Raw genomic sequence first — 17278 nt, forward strand, 5'->3', positions numbered from 1 at the left:
AAAGTCTGATCTCGATCCGTGATCTATGTTACTAGAAACTATTTATTATGGAATTATTCAGAGATGGGCAAAACCCTAGACTTCGAATAAACCTGAAGTTTGCCGATGTGTTTGTCTCGTTTCTTTCTTTGGAAAATGTTGAAAAGAGGAAACGAGACAAACATGTCGGTAAACTTCAGGTTTATTCGAAGCCTAGGGTTTTGCCCATCACTGGAATTATTTGGATACAAAATTTATATATTAATCCGTAACTGTTACCTTGGTATTTATTCGAAATGATTAAGACGAACGAAAGCAGAGAATACAAGAGAGAATTACTTACATATTTATTCCAGCGAAATGCACTGGCACGCGATTGGTACCCGAAGCTGGTGATTTTTTCCTCCCATGAATCCACGAACTATCTAAGAATTAGTTTGAAAAAGGAACCAAAGGTGATTATGTTACCAGAGTTGATATTCTTCGTTGGGTGGATCGTAGTTTTGAGAACGTTTATTACAACCTACATAACCATTTGCAACATTTTATGCACTCTGTATGTGGTTAGGGGTTTCTTATCTAGCTGTTTCAGCCGGTCGATGAGTAATGATCATTTACTCGCTACATATCCTGGCTCGGTGTCATATATTCGTTTGACAAAAATTCTGTGTCGTGTGTTTGAATTGTGGAATTTCGTTTAATTACTGGTGTTGCATGTCAGCGTTAAGAAGGACTTCATAGAAATGGTGAATATAGATACGATACAAAAGAATTATCCGCTGCACTGGCTCGTATGGAATAACAACTATGTAGAACTCGAGGACGAGTTATCTTCGAAGCTGGTACGTACGAAAAAATTACATCCGATTATTGAAACGCGTTCGAAGAAATCGTATCTGTCATAGAGCAGATGTCCTATTAAAAGCGCGAATTACATTCGTTATCTCCGAATCATTTTACTAACCAAACGCGATGAATGACATTTTCCTTACATCTTGTTTCTCTCTCCTTTTATTGGATAATAATAGCGGCACTGAGAAAATTTAATTTGCACGTATAATAATGAAAAATAATAAGAAAGTACGTTTATCAAACCTTACATCACGACAAACACGATTAACGTATGTAAATATACGTGATATTGAATGACAACAATTTAGTATTGCTATGAATTTCTAAGGAAATCTTAGGATTATTGAATTAATTTTAATCAATCGAAATGAACTACATTCTATATGTTATTTTGAATACATTATTCGGTATGCTGTCAGAGAGCTTCAAGAGTGAAGCCTCATATATGTCAGAAACCATAAATGTTCACTGACTTGTAACTTTCGATATTATACTTTGAATATATCATTGATCGATCCTATATAGCTTGTAAAATAATTCCATAAAAAATGATGAACCTTGTAAAATGTATTTTAAATATTTTTTAATGTATTGTATTGTAAATAAAAATGATGTTTAATAAAGAATCATTCTGTAGAATGATATTGAAAAACGTGATAACAGAGGACGAACGCCGTTGATGTTAGCAGTAACTTTGGGTAATATCAATTGTGTTGGAGTATTATTGCAACACGAAGCTAATGTCAATACAGAGAATACTCAAGGATGGAGTGGTAAGTACAATTATTTGTTATACTATACTTATATTAGCATACCATATAAATTTTCATTTTTCTGCATTTTTCTAGTGGTTCAAGAAGCAGTTGGCACAGGAAATCCTGAGCTATTACAGATGGTGCTAGCACGTAGGGATTATCAAAGATATTGCAATCGGGTAGCTGGTATTCCAGAATTACTTCATAAACTTAAACAAGTGGGTTCGTTAGAACAAAGCAGAAAGCGTAGTGATATTTTGACGAATATAAACCAAAACGAAATAATATTTTCAGGCTCCTGATTTTTACATAGAAATGAAATGGGAATTTACTAGTTGGGGTAATTAGAAAAATTCACAGTTTTTATTGTTCTCTTTAAGTACAAGCTTTAAACTAACGTTTTGCTTATTGTTAGTTCCTCTTGCCTCTAGAATGTGTCCTAGCGATACTTATAAAGTATACAAACAAGGCAGTAACGTGCGAATCGATACCACATTATTGGGATTCGATCATACCAATTGGCAACGCGGAAATCGCAGTTACGTTTTCAAAGGACAAAGTAAGCATTTGCGCATTATTATTATGCATGGGTATCGATATACGCAAAGTTTATTTTAATCTTCAGGTTTTTTGAGTATTTTTCCTTTTACATTAATAGTAGAATCTTTTATTTATTCTTTAATTGTGTATATTAAATGCAAGCTGCATCAAATGTACCTGTGGCAATTAGATGCGAAAGGAGTTATGTATTCAGTATGGTGGGACAAGAGTCAGGTGACAGAATTACTTTTACAATTAATGTGGTGTACAAGACTTTAGAGTATATACAGTTCCACAAAGTAATGAAAACTTGTCAAATAGATTTGTTATGTAGATATTTACTTTCGTTTTAATTTGTTATTATCTTTATTTGATTTTCATTGTTTTCGAAAAGTTTATGTAATATATTGAAGCTTGCAATGGTAAATGTGTATGTCACGCAATTATATAATTAACTGCTTCTAATATATATTCATTAATATTATTGTACGAGTAAGTAATTCAATATTCATGTATCTTTAAATATAAAATGTTTGAAAAGATATTAGATTTTATATAACTACTAGCGGTAAAGTATAACGCTAATTAGTTTGAATCTTAGTTTGCAGAATAATATATAAGTTCTATTTCAGTAATAGTTTCACGAAAAAATATTTTAATATAAAAACAGAACTTTTATTTATGCAGATGATGGAGCAACGATGATGGAAGTAGATCACGAAACACGAAAAGTATACGTTGAACATATGAAACTTATAGACGTCGATAATATACAATTAATGGATCCCTCTGAGGAAGGTGTACTAGCTCGACTAACAAATCCTATAGTTACTACATATATAGATACGGATAAAATTAGTTTTGAACGGTAATTATACTCTCTATTTTACTGCTAGATTCATGTTTGGTATGAATTTTTTATAACGTTTTCTTATGTTTCATTAGCAATAAAGCTGGCTTGTGGGGATGGCGTTCTGATAAAAGCGAAATAGTAAATGGACACGAGTGTAAAGTTTTTAGTGCAAGTAATGTAGAATTAATAACGAAAACTCGATTAGAACATTTATCTGAACCTGATAAAATAAGGGCTCGCGCTCCACGTACGCCTTTACAATCATTTCTCGGCATAGCGGAGCAACAGCAAGAGAACTGCATTAGTGCAACTACTAGTGTAACTTTCTTGTTAAAAATATTTTTAATATCAACAGTACGTTACTTTCGGAATTATATGTATTAAATTACTTGCTTCAGGAAGAATATAACAATGTTGGAAATCCGTCTAACATTACAGCTGAAGAGTATTTTGATCCAGACGTTGATTTAAACGGAAGAGACATAGGTAGACCAAAGGAAGTAAATACGAAAATTCAGAAATTTAAGGTAATTTATATTGAAATTATATTTTTCATAAGAATGTAATTTTAACGGAGTCTATTACTTATTCATTAAATAAACGTATAGGCGACTTTGTGGCTCAGCGAAGAATATCCATTAAGTTTTCAAGAACAAATTATGCCAATCGTCGATCTCATGGCAATATCTAGTTCTCATTTTGCAAAATTAAAAGATTTTATTCAAATGCAATTACCAGCTGGATTTCCCGTAAAAATTGGTAAATTTTGAAGCCTTTTAAAAACATATTAGGTATACTGATGTTTGATCAATATATAGTTATATTGTGTTTTATAGAAATACCTCTTTTTCATATATTAAATGCGAGAATAACGTTTGGAAATATTTTCGGCATGGATCAAGAAGTACCACATGTAGGCCATTTACTCGAAACTAACAGAATGACGTGTTTAGTCGATGATACTTGTTTTGATGCACCTATGGGATACGTCAAATTAGGTATGATTTCATTATACCTCGTAACTATTAGCTAAATTAGCGATGTATAAAATTTGAGACTCGAGACTCGGAAGCCTACGTTAACAGGGCTACTTGTTTTACAGGTGCTGAGGTTAGAACGCAATTCAGTATTGAGGAAGAAGATGATCTATTACAGTTCGCTATTCAGCAGAGTTTACTAGAAGCCGGAAGTGAACGTGACGAGGTGTGTATCAAGTTTCCAATGTTCGTATTTTACAAAGCAGATATTAATTTAAATAAATTCCAACACTTAATCTAATTCGAACTATTAAGGTTGACATATGGGAAGCGTTAAGGTCTCAGAAACCATCACGGCCAACGACACCTAACATGACCACGGAAGAGGAAAGGCAACTTCAAAGGTATGGAAACATCATACTTATAGAAATGCCGTTCCGGTTATCTTGCTTTGATTTGAAAAGTTCTAAACAGTTTATTTTGCATGTGTTCTTGCTCAACAATTCATGTTCAGGAAGGTGGGTGAAGGATACCTGTTACAAACGTTGGTCTTACGATACTCATTTAAAGAGAACTCCAAAATATATTTTGTTAGGCATTGAAGAAAAATAGCTTTTTCATTTGTTTAGAAATCCCATTTTTTCGTACACTCTGGCAGTCCAGACCTTTTGTACGCATTGACGTACATAGACTAACAGTGCTAGACGGTACTTTTAATGTACGATACCTTAACGAATAACAATAAATTTTAACTATTCTGTTTAATACAGAGCTATTCAAGCAAGTCTGGCGTTGTACCAGGAGAGTACTGTTGCATGTCCGAGTGGCCGGAGTAGTACGAACAAGACGAGCGACATAGAGGATCCCGAAGCTCTCGAAGACACGACAGAACAATTAAGACTAGCATTAAGATTGTCTGAGCAACAGCAATTAGAAGAAGAACAGCGTCGATTACTCGAAGAGGAAACGTTCCGGCAAGTATTGGAGCTGTCTCTGACAGACAAGTGAAGTTTAAAAATGTGCAATAGTAATGAAAGGAACTCGATCCAGCTATACTTCCACGATCACGAGAAATCTTCCGGCCGCGCGATATCGAGACTGTCAAACGAGAAATCATTTCCTACGATTCGTAAAGTAAAACTGTTGCTACAACAGACATTTGTTATTATGGTATAAATAGTTACAGCGTACAGGTCGAATGGTGAAAATCACGTAGCATTAACTATGAAAGTACATGATTTTAATTTATGTTATTTATTTCTTAGCTACATTTTATATGAAGGAAATATGTAATAGTATGAAAATGATGGTACGTAATGCTCAGAAGTCTTGAAAATTACAGTTATATTTCTGGCAAAAAAGTCAGGACATTTTTCTTTGACTCTCAAATCATGTTCGAGGTCAAACAAAATACCAATCAAATACGAATAAACTTCTTCTTGTTGAAAGTACGTACTGTAAGTTACGACTGTCAATATTCAAAATAAAAAGCTTGTAATTCTCAAGCCTCCGATAAGTTATTCGTTTGTCCTCTCTCCTAGAATTAGATTTACTTCTCCGAAATTTCTAGCATCAACATCTAGTTGCACTCAATGGATTAATATTTGAATTAACGTTCTGTGTAACGATATGCTAAAAACTGCCTCCCTTAGTATTTGGGCAATTAAAACTATTCCAAGTTCCTTTTTATACCCGTGATAAAGTAATTGTAAGTAGTGTTTCGATTTATTAAGAGTAGTAATGTAATGAAAGTTTGTTATTTATTCTTTATAGTTTATACATTCTAGATTATTATTCAAACAAATCATGTGTACGAAATAAGAAATCATTAATTAACCTGTTGTTAGCATACAGCAATTTATAATATCGAGAATCAAATATAATTTTACTACATATCACTGTTTCGTAAAAATTTCTATTGAAAAAGATAAATTATTGCTTGTCGAGCGACTTCTTTATTACATAAACTAGTCGTTCGTAGCATAATTGCGATACATTAATTATACCGTAATAAAAAGATATATTTCTACAATTAGTATGCAACAGGTATAATTAAGCGTATAAAATAATATGTACGTAGAAAAATCTGACAAAAATGTTCTATGCTTACCAAGCTCAGATTTTGTTAACGGTAGTCGACAGTATCAGTACTGCCATTGATGGGCTACTCGAATTCTGATTGTGCCCTAAAACAGAAATAATAATGTTTTTATAATAAAATGCGTCCTGCAATATAAAATTTACTCCGAGAAATATTTTTACAGGATTCCAATTGAAAATTAGATATACTTCTGTCGATATCTTTGGTACAAACCTTTTAAATATAGTATTTAATATATTTGCACTCTGTACAAAACGTTGTTCATTCTTATGCGCTTGCTGATGCCACTTTTTACGTACAGAATTCCAATGTTTTCTATGTTCTCTCAACAGTGTTTCTCGTGACTTCAAAGATTGTCCGTCCTAGAATATATTATGCATATTTATTGATTACGATATAGTTAATGATTGAACTCTTGCGGATAACATATGTGAATTTATCCAAATGACATCTTACATAATCTAAATTTAATTCTTCCTTTTCTCTAGATATTGGCGAAGGTATACGATTTTTAGGTATAGCTTCTTCGCAAGGCAATGGAGGCGGCAAATAATAAACATCGCGAACTTCTCCATTTGTATCCAATATATTATTACTTATATTAATTTCGTTTATTATTTCTGGACTTGGACTGCGTACTCTGAAAAGTAAATAGAAGTATAGATTGTGTTGTTTTTTTATATACAACTATTTTTTAATTTTAATATATATAATTAGAAATCAAATGGTTTCCTGCACAGTATTTTACGAGTAATATACTTTAAAGTTATGTTAATATTAGCATAAATGGATGTGAAAATGTAATAACATTAATAAGACAGTTAAGATTATGTATGAGCAAGCATCAAAATGAACGAATAACATTTATATAATACAACCTTCATCATTGTTTTGCATTACTCACTTTGGAACAAGATTAGGATTCCTTGGTTGATTAGCCATCCAAGCCCTGCATATAGGATAAAGCGGTGTATCTTCTTGAAACTGTGCTAAATCAACACTCCGATCAAATAATTTCATTACATATGTATGGTGAAACGATGTATCCAATTGCACTTGTCTGCGACGTCGAACTTTTCTTGTCTGTTGATTACCCACTGATTTTGTTCTGTACATACTATCACTAGAAGTAACAGATACTTTAGTAAACATAAGACAGAAATAATTGTACATATTCAATTAATATTACATTTTTTTCAATTGATGTTTGTAATCTTGCGATGAATTTTCTTCACTGGAATCTGCAGATGATCCTGTATCACTATGTTGAAGCAGTTCTCTGAGAGCTCCTTTCAAGCGATCTCTGGCGACAAGAACATCGCTGTCTCCTAATTAAAGTACATTTCAAGTTTATAATATAACAAAGAATACAGCTATTTTGAGAATGAATATAATACAATAAATTATTATAACTGTAATGAATTAATAATTATTACTAAAATTAGTAAATATAAATAAAATATTTTCAAATACCCAATTCATCTTTTATTTCTAGTTTTACACGTCCAGCAAGCGGAGCAGGAGGTGGATGAATATTTCTTTTCTTTCCCATCTAAAATATGACAAAAAGTAACGATCATACAAGTGCTTTCAATGGCTCTTATTATTTTTATAGTAGAATAAGAGTTTACCATAAAAAAAACATACCTTTTGTAAACACTGTATTTCATCTGCACATCAAACTATAGTTTGTAAAATAAAATACTTTCTATTTAAATAAAAGAATTACTCAAAAATAATTGTTCGAAAAGAGAATATGAGAAATTAATATGTATCTAACAGCTTCTATATTATCGAAAATTCAAATTTTCTAGGTTAGTTGATGGAGTGACGAGATTGGATGAAAACAAAATAATCTTAATTGTACTTTTGTCTTATTCACAATTCTATTGAATAAAGGTTATCACGTTAGTTTGATAACAAAATTATCATTACGAAAAGTCACAAGCCAAACAATTTCCAGTAACTTCGTATACTGAATGACACGCGCTAGTTTTTATCAAAGATACGGCACAATTCACCATTGGATCGTTCAATACAGTTCAATCGGTTTAATCTTTCGAGGTTCTCATTGGTACGTTCTAGCTTTTTTAATCTTTTTAAATCGATTTTCATTGCTCTTACGTTACGAATATATTCAATTAATTATAGTTTTGTAAAATAGCAAATAAATATTTTAAAAGATTGTACCAAAAGCTATTGTTCAGTAAATATCAGATCACAACATACACAACTCCAAGCTAACTTGTTTTGTAATTTTGTTGATCGTTCGCAATTTTTAGAAATATTTATATTACAGATAGATAAATATTTACGAGATGCAGCTACTATTAAGCATGCAAATATTTATAATTGTAAACATGTGCTTAACGATTTCCTTTGCGCATAATTGCATTTTGTACAGTGAAGATTATAAGTGTAAATTAGGAACGAAAACACCGTACAGATTTATAGCTAACTACGATGATTTTCCTCTTGAATATAAACGTATGTACATAGACCGATTATTTAATTGTTATTTATGACAAGTTGCGTGATAAATTAATGTGAAATAATATTTCTTTTAGGTTGTGTTCCAAAGAAGATATGGTTGGTTTTGAGACATGGCACAAGATTTCCTGGCTCAAAGTTCATAACACCTATGATTGAAAAACTGCCAGAATTACAAAAAATTATTCTAGATAACTATCAAAGAAATAAAACAAGTCTTTTCGCCGAAGATGCAGCGTTATTAGCAGCTTGGAAAGTCACCCTTACAGAGGATAATATCATGAAATTGGTAGAGGAAGGTGAAAATGAGATGATTGATCTTGCAGAAAGATATCAATCTAGGTTTCCTACAATCATGCCAGAAGAATACGATAATCAAACTTACAGGGTAAAATAATATATTCTCCATTTCCATTCTTTTGTCATACTTTATAAATATTAAATTAACATTAAATTTTAGTTCAAATACACTGCCAACCAACGTACCGAGGAAAGCGCAAAAAACTTTGCTACCGGTTTATTTGGCAGGTACACCAGTCAGAAAGTTTGGTATCCGGATGCAAAAGACAAGGATCCTGTGTTAAGAGTAATTTTCAATGTTCTATTTTAATAGATAATCAATTTCTTGTTACTTAATTATTTTATTTCAAGTTTCTAGTTTTATAAACGTTGTCGTCGTTGGCTTCTTCAAGTGCACGAAAATCCAGACGCGCAAATAGAGAATGAAAAGTTTTTACAGACTGAAATCTATACCAAGATGTTGCAAGACGTTTCGGAGCGTATCGGTTATAGGGTCGATCACGGTTAGCGTAACGTACTTAAATACATATTGGTTGGCAGTACGAGAAATAAGAAATTTAAATTTCAGAAATCGCATCCTTGATGTACACGATGTGCGGATTTGAAACAGCGTGGCATCCAAATATAGAGTCACCATGGTGTAGAATGTTTTCTTTAAACGATTTGAAGGTGAATTTTTAGGATGGTATACTTAAATTTACATTATTTTAATAGTTTCACTTTTTTTTTGAAATCTATCGTAGATATGAATATTTCAGGTATTCGAATTTGCAGAGGATTTAAAAAAATATTGGGTCGACGGTTACGGTTACAAATTAAATTACGAACAAGCATGTCCTGCATTGAGAAATATGTTCGACTTTGTCACGTAATTATTTATTTTTCTTTCAAAAATGTGTGAAGTAGTATATAACTAAAATTGTAAATTCTCTCACAGATCAGATGATGGACCATTAGTATCGGCATACTTCACTCATTCGGGTACCATTTTGAAGTTGCTGGCTTCTCTGCGAGTTGCACAAGATGATCAGCATCTAATGCATGATATGTTTCCGCTGTATGGAGACGATAGAGCGTGGAAGACCGGTATTATTGATGCGTTTGCATCTAACATCGCGTTTGTTTTATACAAGTAATTATCAACCATCATTTTGTATATATGCGATGATTTATACTTCATCGTATTCTCGATGCGTGTCATTTTTGTTTCAGTTGTTCACCTGTGGGTCCTAGTCTCCTTTTTATGCATCAAGAAAGACCACTCTATCTCCCAGGGTGTCCTTTACATGTACCGTGTCCGTTATCTATTATGAGGGCGCTATATCCTGATCACGAAGTAGAGTGTCAGTTCGACGCAATGTGTAGCATCGAAGAGGAAAGCACGCAATTCGAAAAAGATGCGGAATCATAAAGTATTTAACAAGAGAAATGAACTTTTAGTCATCTTTGTAAATTATACAAATAAACAACTATTTTTCTAGTACGTTTAAATAGAATAATCTATCCTATATCTGGTCACAATATTTGAAATAGATTAAATACAGATGTACAGATTCTCCGAGTTCCGGCCCAATTCATTTGCTTATGCAGATTTTTTACGCGTGTATAGGGTTGAACACCACGAGCGTTTTAGAGCACAGCGAGCACGCGGTACATTGTATTTCTATAATTCAATGTATGCGTAAGGTTGCGTAACGAATTAACCACTCAAGTCGAGGGCTTACCGCGTAGGTTTTACCGATGTAGAATAATCCGAGTGACATATAACCGAATGGTGATCGGTAATCGGTAATCCCTGTCAGAGGGTGTGCATCGTTGGTGCAACGTACATAAAATATCGATACGCGTCGCTTGTCGATACTGTCACTTCTCTCATACTTGGCTCTGAAATTTCCCCAATATAAAACGTCGTGGGCGTTAGCTACCACAGAGCCGATTACGTTGCGAATAGAATCATATTCGCGAACGCAACGCTGTATTTACTTAACAAATAGTTCAGCTTTATGCTAGAAGATGTATCAAGAAAGCTCTAATAGTTTAGCTCTGTTCTTAACAATCTGATAGTGCAAATGTTAGTAAAGTTAGTAAATTAGTACTTACAGGTCGCAGAATTCCGTTCAGGCGATTGATAAATGTAGAATTGTTAAGTTTACCCGAAACATGACTTCCTAAAAACGGTCCTTTCGTCGAATATCTGCAGAGCTGGGCGCCATAGGCGTCCAAGGGCACGGCGAGCACGTAAACTAGCGGTGCCACAGGGAATTTTCGACTCTCGCTTCTACCGTGTCTGGAGCGTCGAATCGCGGCACGTACGCGGGCATAAATCTGACGCTCGTAGGAATCTATGAACAAAAGTGCAGCCACTTACACGCGCGTTAAGTACAATTTATGGAAGGTGTGGGAATATAAATGCACGACGTATCATAAATTTCAGGGTTGGATGGTTGAAGGAGAGGCGTAGAAAGAAGGTGGACTGAGGTGGCTTGGCGAAAACCAGCTCCCTTCGACCCGAAGGTACTAACGATATTGTTCGGGGCATTCGCGAGCGCGGAGTTCGTCCTCGAATTCTCAAGAGGAAACAACAATTTATTTTATCGGAGCCACGGAAATACCCGAAGGACCAGTCGCAAATCACTGCCTCCGCGTGATGCTTTACGATGGAATTTCTCTATCTCTTTCGAGCACTCGCGCGTCCTCGTTTCGCTTTGCTCGTCTCCTTTCTTCTCCTTCCTTTTGCTTCCACAGCTGTTGAATACAACGGGGGTATTGCTGTCGGTTAGAAGAGGGAGCATCCCACGGCGGAGACGATCGTTTTGCAGATGGAGGCGTAGATCATCGAACGTTATGAAATATATAATGAAAAAGGTTCTCGGTGAGAAATGGGGATACGTCTGGCATTCGCGATATATGTATACGGTTGGAGCCATAATCCAAAGCGACAAGGCTGACGATATAAATATGAGATATACGCACGCGGAACGGCGATGCATCGACGCTTGCCCCTGGTCCAGACGGCCCCCTCGGGCGACCAGGGATGATTGAAGCCACCTTCGGTCGTGCTCCTTCGAAAATTCAACTGCAAACGTTGCGACTTTCTCGTTTCAACGGTAACCACCGCAGGGAACGAAACGCGGAAGGGTCTGCTCGGGTCGAAAGTGGATTTCCACGGAAGTCGAATCTTATAGGCGGTTTTAAGCGGAAATATTTAAACTTCGGGCGACGACGAGGCGCGTATAAGGGGGTTTATGACTTCGTATTCTGTTAAACTGAAAAATAATTTTAATCGAGGACGCGCGGAGTTTGTTAAACTTGTCTTGAAAGAGTGTACGCATAATTTAGGTAGACGTCAGACATTAAATCTTTCTGCAGTTGTTCGGTTCGATAAGACCTAAGGAGCCTAACCCAAACCTAACTCAGACCTAAATGCTAAGAAATGAATACCACCAGCAACGGAATGGGAACCCGATTGAGGGCAGGGTATCCTCGATTTCGCAACGATAAAAGGGCAAGCGGTTTGGGGGATAATTCCAACTCGATATTCGAAGGTTTTCGATTTCTTTCGCGAGAGCTGATCGTCGCTAGGTACTTATAAACTGGAAAAACGATGATTCGGGACACCGAGCACGCCGGTGGCGCGGTTAACGAAGTAGTCGCGGCGCCCCGCGCGACGCATTCCGCCTGGCCAGAGGTAAATTGAAATTGGACGCAGTGACGCGAATTATTATAATCCCGAGGCTGCTGCTCGGCTGCCACCGGAAGCCTTGCGGCGTTTTTCCTGCCGTCCTCTCTCCTTGTGCATCGCAGGAGTACATAAAATTCAGACCCAACGTTTCCATCTGCTTCCACGTATTCCTGGGGCTATTCACTTCAGATTCGTCTTGCCGTGGTAAACGCATGGCGGACACGCTGGCAGACTGTGTTCCAGCTGTTGGAACTTAAGAAACTTAAATAAAATAAATGAGAATGATGGATTTAATTGTAATTGTATTACACGTCGATACGTGGTAAGATGATTGGCGCAATTTGTGTCGGTCGTGACCAGGATAACACGGGTGAAATTAAAGTAATAATGTAAAGCAATAATGTACTTACGTTCATATCTTCTGACCGAAGAAGAGGAGAAGCTTCTTCATTTTCAACTTTCAAATAATATAGAGGACATTTTTTATGAAATATTTGCACTTGCACTTAATAAAACAGGGAGTTAATTCCGTCGGTCTTAAATGATTGAAAACTTAGCGACCACGGTGAAGTTCTAGGTAGAAGTATTCTACTCCTGATATTGGTGCTAGACAAATTTCTAATTGTAATATTTAATAAAGAAGCCGAGAAAAACGTTTTCGAAAGTAAGCTTGTTTCTCGCTAGACTAGACGCCTAGCTTAATAATCGAAATTCGCGGATGCATTGTGCTCGAAAAACGGTGGAGCGAGTAACGTCGAATAATTCTTCGTTTCAAGCGCAGCAACAGCCATACGGGCTATCGATTTTTCACGGGTACCTTGTAATGCTTCAACGTCGGGTTCAGAAGCGGTTTAGTCCTTCGGTGTAAATGTTCCCATTAGGCCGCGGCAGGCAAACGACGAAAGGAGGAAATCCTGCAACGATAAACTACCGGCAGGATGAACTGGCTCGCTGCAGTTTAATGTTCGACGCTGCTAAACTGCACGCGCTAAAGCGTGACGCGCGTTCCGCATTAGCAGTCCAACCTTCCTTGAAGAGCCTGGTTTTCGCGTGACGGCGGTGTCGCTGGCAATAAAAACGCGAAATTGATTAGAATTTTGATTAGAATCGACTAGAATTATAGATATGCGAATGCAAAGGCGAAGAGATGTTCTACCTTCGCGCGGAAAACGAAAGGTCTCGTTCGATAACGCGCTCGAATTTCTGAACGGCGGACTCCTAAATAAATTAAACGCCTCGCTACCGCCATTACGTTCAATTATCGCGGTGGCAGCCCACATTGGAACCCACGTAGCGACACGTGTACACCGTGTCAAAACGCAGCGCAGTTTCCACGATTTCGACGCGATTCGACGGCAATCACTTTAATGATCACGCGTTGCTCCATTAACGAAGCGTCCCGAAGGGTTTCTGGGCTTTCTGAACGAACGAACGTCGTCAACGGCGGTCGTGACACGTCGCGTTGAGCCCTTTTGAACGCGTGAACCCTTCTGCGAGCTTCCTCTCGTCCGTTGCTACAGTTTCCATGGAACAACGCCTCGATTCACCTGACTGGAGCTCTTCGCTGCGTTCAACGGAGACACGAACGAAATGGATGACATTCGGAAGCCCAGTACTTTGTAGCACCCCCTAAGCTGAGCCTGGTACCTTCTAGGCCTCCTAGATCTCACCTACAAAAATGTTTACGATTAATTTCCTCCCTTTCGATTCACTTTTAGATCAAGATACATCTCCTCTCAACTAGAGCGGAAAAAAACTACACACCGAGGGAAAAATCTTTCGAGCAGAGGGAGAGAGAGAGTGAGAGTGGGCTAGAAAAGGGGGAAGTTCGTTTTAATTAGAAACAGGACCACGTGGAAGATGAAGGTACAGCGATGAAAGTACGCCGAATGTATAATTGAGTCGAGTTTCAGCGTGGTCCGTTGTTCGTTGAAGAACAACCGTGGTCGAGGAATACTCGAGGCGAGAACTTCGTTTCAGGATTGCATCCCACCGAGAACGTGACAAGGGCTGAACGGACAGATTTAATGACTATTTGATGAGCCAAGTCGTTACGCTGTAACTATTGATAGAGACGCTTTGTAACTATTAATGAACACCCTTTAACCCTCTGACTGCGGATTGCGAGAATTACAACCTGCTGGGACGCGCCATAAATTTTGTTACAACCTTCGTAAACGATGGTCCTATTGTCGTTCGATGATTTATCGAAAATTTCGTTCCAGCGTGTCGAACGTTCTGTTAAAATTCCTTTTATTAATGCCATCGGATTGTTGGTAAAAACGACCTCCCCGTGTCGACATAATTCCCGCATCATGCCCCCTTGTTTTATTAAAATTGAACGAACGTTTTATTAAAAGCATTCCTTTCGACGTTGGCATTGTTTCGTCTTTCATAACCCGTTATTGAAAATTTCACGGGTAACCGAAATTTTCTGTTATCGCGTCTCACCTGGGACAATTTTGTTGTACAATGATAACGAGAATTTGATTGACATTTTCGGACGCGGTTGCGTCGTACATAGGGAGGGGGATAGATGTAAAATTGACCTTTTTTCCATTTTCGTTAGTGTAAAATTTGTAGGGGGAAGGATCAACGAAACATTTTGTTACGCATTGTTAGGTATATTTTTCACTTTTAAGCTGGACTAGCGAGTCTCTCGTGTTTCAGGATAACCATTTTGCGAGGCAAATAACGCAGAGCGCTATGGGGAATGTCTTCCCGCGACCACTGGGAAGCGGGGATTCGTAGGAGAAGGTAAATGTGAGAAGAAACCTGTAATTTAAAACTGTGTAAATAACTTAATTGCGAGGGTATATTTTCTTGCATTATCTTGGACGTACCATGTAACAGACGCTTCTATTTCTGAATTCTAGTTGAAGAAAATTGGACAAATGTTTATTACCCTTATGTAGGAACTGTTTATTTATTGCACGGACGAAGAACGGAACTTTAAATCAACGTTTTGTCTCCTAATCGTTGTAATGTGTATTGTAATCGTTTAGATTTTATAGTATCGATATAATCATTTATATTATATAGTACAATTTGGATTCATTGTACTGTGACATTTGTAGAACTTCGAAATACACGATATTTTTTGTTGTATCTTTTGGATTTGCTAATGAAAGAAATTGGTTTTTTGAATTGTCCCGTTTTCGAAAGTCCGACATGTAATGATCCGTGCGAAAAATTATCTGAACTTAAATCGAGTCGTATATACAAATTTAAGTACCCTTGTGCTTCATTTATTGTTATGACAAAAGAACTCTAATAGGGAATTGTAGATGTTTACATGATGCAATCACGTATATATCATGCAAACTTTGCGAGTTCTCTTTCGGGTAAGACACGTGGAAATATCATTTTTCTTCAAATAAAATAATTTATTGCATAAATGCGTATTAGTACGAAAGTTGCGATAGCATTCGATCTAGCTTTTTCCGAATAATTTCGTTGTAGGCGGGTTTCGAGGGAATCGCGAACTTTACGCGAGAGTTTAACATCTCCCATCATCCAAGACAATTAGCTATCGACTCCTTGGATTCATAATGCATCGCACGTGCATCGGAGTCAATGCGGTTACACGGCTGAACGGAGTTAAACACGCTCTTCAGCCTACATTTGGGATGACGTTTACGCATGGTCGCGTGAGCTTATAGAGATCCTGTCCCAATCGAACGTGTTCCCGTTGGTTGTCTCGTTTCGCTAATCCTCCTGTGTAAAGAGCGTCGCTGGCATGGCAAGGTGGAACTTCACTCAAAATCCGATAATACGTTTTGTCTGGCTGAATTAACTCCAAGTTCTCTGGGACGGTATGGTATTGTTGAAACTTATTTTAGAACGCTATAATTGCGTGTAACTCGATAACCAGACTGCGAATGTTGTGCATCTATAGACCATTTTATTCGTAATGAGATATGTAGCATTTATTTAGACAAATTGATCGACCTATTATACCATGTCGCGTAAAGATTGTACCGTTAGTCGGTCTGTAACACTAGCTGCCAGCTATTAGGCGCGCGGACGTTGTCCCTAATAGGCGGGAACCAGTGCTACAGCCCCAGTGACCGGGTTGCGTCGAATCTGCTGAGAAAAGAAACTTCAATTTAAGGATTTTAATAGGCTACCGAATAAATTGATGCATTCCTATAAAATATAATGCTATATTATTATGGATGAAAATGTGCAGGGTGTTTCATTCAACGTGGAATGTTTAAATGTCTCACGAAGCGCGTCGAAGCCCCTGATAGACGGCAACCGGTGCCACCGCTTCTTCTTTTTATCTCCACTTATAAATTTTAATTCGTAGTTTCCCCAAGAGAACGCAACTATCCACATCTCCCAAATAAATATAACAATTATTACCCGAAAAATATTCTCGAAAGAGCGAAACACCTCGACTTCGGACCGTTTAAGAAGGTCGATATCTCGGTTAGTATCGATCCTGGCGAAAATGTATACGCAGCAAAAATCCCTCAAAATTTCATTCCCGGCACTTGTTCTCATATGGATTTTTGCTACAAAAGCAACGCCGCGCGAAAATATCGAATATTACAGGGCCGATGCCTCCCACGATTCACCCCGTGGCTACGAATTTTGTTGTATCGTGTATGCAACATATACGCTCCAAGTTTTGTCGCGATCGCTTTCACAGTTCCCTCGGGAGGCGGCAATAAACGTACGTAACCGCGTTTTATTAATACAGAAACGATGACGGGAAGGATTCCGACGGTGACTGCTCGAAGT

At 37.0% G+C, this 17278-nt stretch overlaps 3 protein-coding genes and 1 long non-coding RNA gene across 6 annotated transcripts; 2 read left to right on the forward strand and 2 right to left on the reverse strand.

The window, feature by feature from the left end:
• Positions 1–539: 539 nt before the first annotated feature.
• On the forward strand, positions 540–5461 carry LOC128892492 (ankyrin repeat domain-containing protein 13D). Of its 2 annotated transcripts, XM_054152935.1 has the most exons (14): positions 540–821; positions 1469–1604; positions 1680–1804; positions 1881–1926; positions 2002–2145; positions 2289–2360; positions 2814–2994; positions 3072–3297; positions 3378–3506; positions 3588–3738; positions 3816–3977; positions 4082–4182; positions 4272–4360; positions 4727–5461. In XM_054152935.1, exons 1-14 carry the CDS (start codon positions 723–725, stop codon positions 4962–4964), a joined length of 1899 nt encoding a protein of 632 aa, XP_054008910.1. In that variant the 5' UTR covers positions 540–722; the 3' UTR covers positions 4965–5461. The 2 variants fall into 2 exon arrangements, with proteins under 2 accessions (XP_054008910.1, XP_054008911.1); XM_054152936.1 differs by lacking the exon at positions 2289–2360 and having other exon boundaries at positions 542–821.
• A 236-nt stretch (positions 5462–5697) lies between these two features.
• On the reverse strand, positions 5698–8063 carry LOC128892494 (protein lin-37 homolog). Its single transcript, XM_054152939.1, has 7 exons — positions 7705–8063; positions 7531–7609; positions 7247–7385; positions 6962–7180; positions 6514–6697; positions 6271–6419; positions 5698–6142 (listed from the first exon to the last, which is right to left on the reverse strand). The coding sequence occupies exons 2-7, from the start codon at positions 7607–7609 to the stop codon at positions 6121–6123; spliced, it is 792 nt and encodes a 263-aa protein (XP_054008914.1). The 5' UTR covers positions 7705–8063; the 3' UTR covers positions 5698–6120.
• LOC128892493 (multiple inositol polyphosphate phosphatase 1) lies at positions 7993–10330 on the forward strand. The gene is made up of 9 exons (XM_054152937.1): positions 7993–8131; positions 8357–8544; positions 8625–8935; positions 9008–9133; positions 9206–9350; positions 9416–9516; positions 9606–9715; positions 9785–9979; positions 10060–10330. Exons 2-9 carry the CDS (start codon positions 8376–8378, stop codon positions 10256–10258), a joined length of 1356 nt encoding a protein of 451 aa, XP_054008912.1. The 5' UTR covers positions 7993–8131; positions 8357–8375; the 3' UTR covers positions 10259–10330.
• A 53-nt stretch (positions 10331–10383) lies between these two features.
• On the reverse strand, positions 10384–14177 carry LOC128892495 (uncharacterized). 2 transcript variants are annotated; one of them, XR_008461091.1, is made up of 5 exons: positions 13686–14177; positions 13347–13594; positions 10948–11189; positions 10555–10731; positions 10384–10510 (listed from the first exon to the last, which is right to left on the reverse strand). It is a non-coding gene; the product is annotated as an uncharacterized LOC128892495 (long non-coding RNA). The 2 variants fall into 2 exon arrangements; XR_008461090.1 differs by having other exon boundaries at positions 10555–11189.
• Positions 14178–17278: the final 3101 nt, after the last annotated feature.

Source organism: Hylaeus anthracinus, unplaced genomic scaffold (genome assembly GCF_026225885.1).
Source record: "Hylaeus anthracinus isolate JK02 unplaced genomic scaffold, UHH_iyHylAnth1.0_haploid 12002, whole genome shotgun sequence".
In the NCBI taxonomy this organism is placed as follows: Eukaryota; Metazoa; Arthropoda; class Insecta; order Hymenoptera; family Colletidae; genus Hylaeus; species Hylaeus anthracinus.

What these genes read in the sequence shown, in the direction of transcription:
- LOC128892492 (XM_054152935.1), top strand. Translation starts at nt 723, where the DNA reads ATGGTGAATATAGATACGATACAAAAGAATTATCCGCTGCACTGGCTC. An exon ending in ACGAGTTATCTTCGAAGCTG is followed by an intron (nt 822 to 1,468) that starts GTACGTACGAAA and finishes ATCATTCTGTAG; the next exon opens with AATGATATTGAAAAACGTGA. An exon ending in GAGGAAAGGCAACTTCAAAG is followed by an intron (nt 4,361 to 4,726) that starts GTATGGAAACAT and finishes TGTTTAATACAG; the next exon opens with AGCTATTCAAGCAAGTCTGG.
- LOC128892494 (XM_054152939.1), bottom strand. Translation starts at nt 7,609, where the DNA reads ATGGGAAAGAAAAGAAATATTCATCCACCTCCTGCTCCGCTTGCTGGA. An exon ending in AATCCTAATCTTGTTCCAAA is followed by an intron (nt 6,698 to 6,961) that starts GTGAGTAATGCA and finishes TTTACTTTTCAG; the next exon opens with AGTACGCAGTCCAAGTCCAG. An exon ending in TTAAATACTATATTTAAAAG is followed by an intron (nt 6,143 to 6,270) that starts GTTTGTACCAAA and finishes TTTCTGTTTTAG; the next exon opens with GGCACAATCAGAATTCGAGT.
- LOC128892493 (XM_054152937.1), top strand. Translation starts at nt 8,376, where the DNA reads ATGCAGCTACTATTAAGCATGCAAATATTTATAATTGTAAACATGTGC. An exon ending in ACGATAATCAAACTTACAGG is followed by an intron (nt 8,936 to 9,007) that starts GTAAAATAATAT and finishes ATTAAATTTTAG; the next exon opens with TTCAAATACACTGCCAACCA. An exon ending in ATCGCGTTTGTTTTATACAA is followed by an intron (nt 9,980 to 10,059) that starts GTAATTATCAAC and finishes TTTTTGTTTCAG; the next exon opens with TTGTTCACCTGTGGGTCCTA.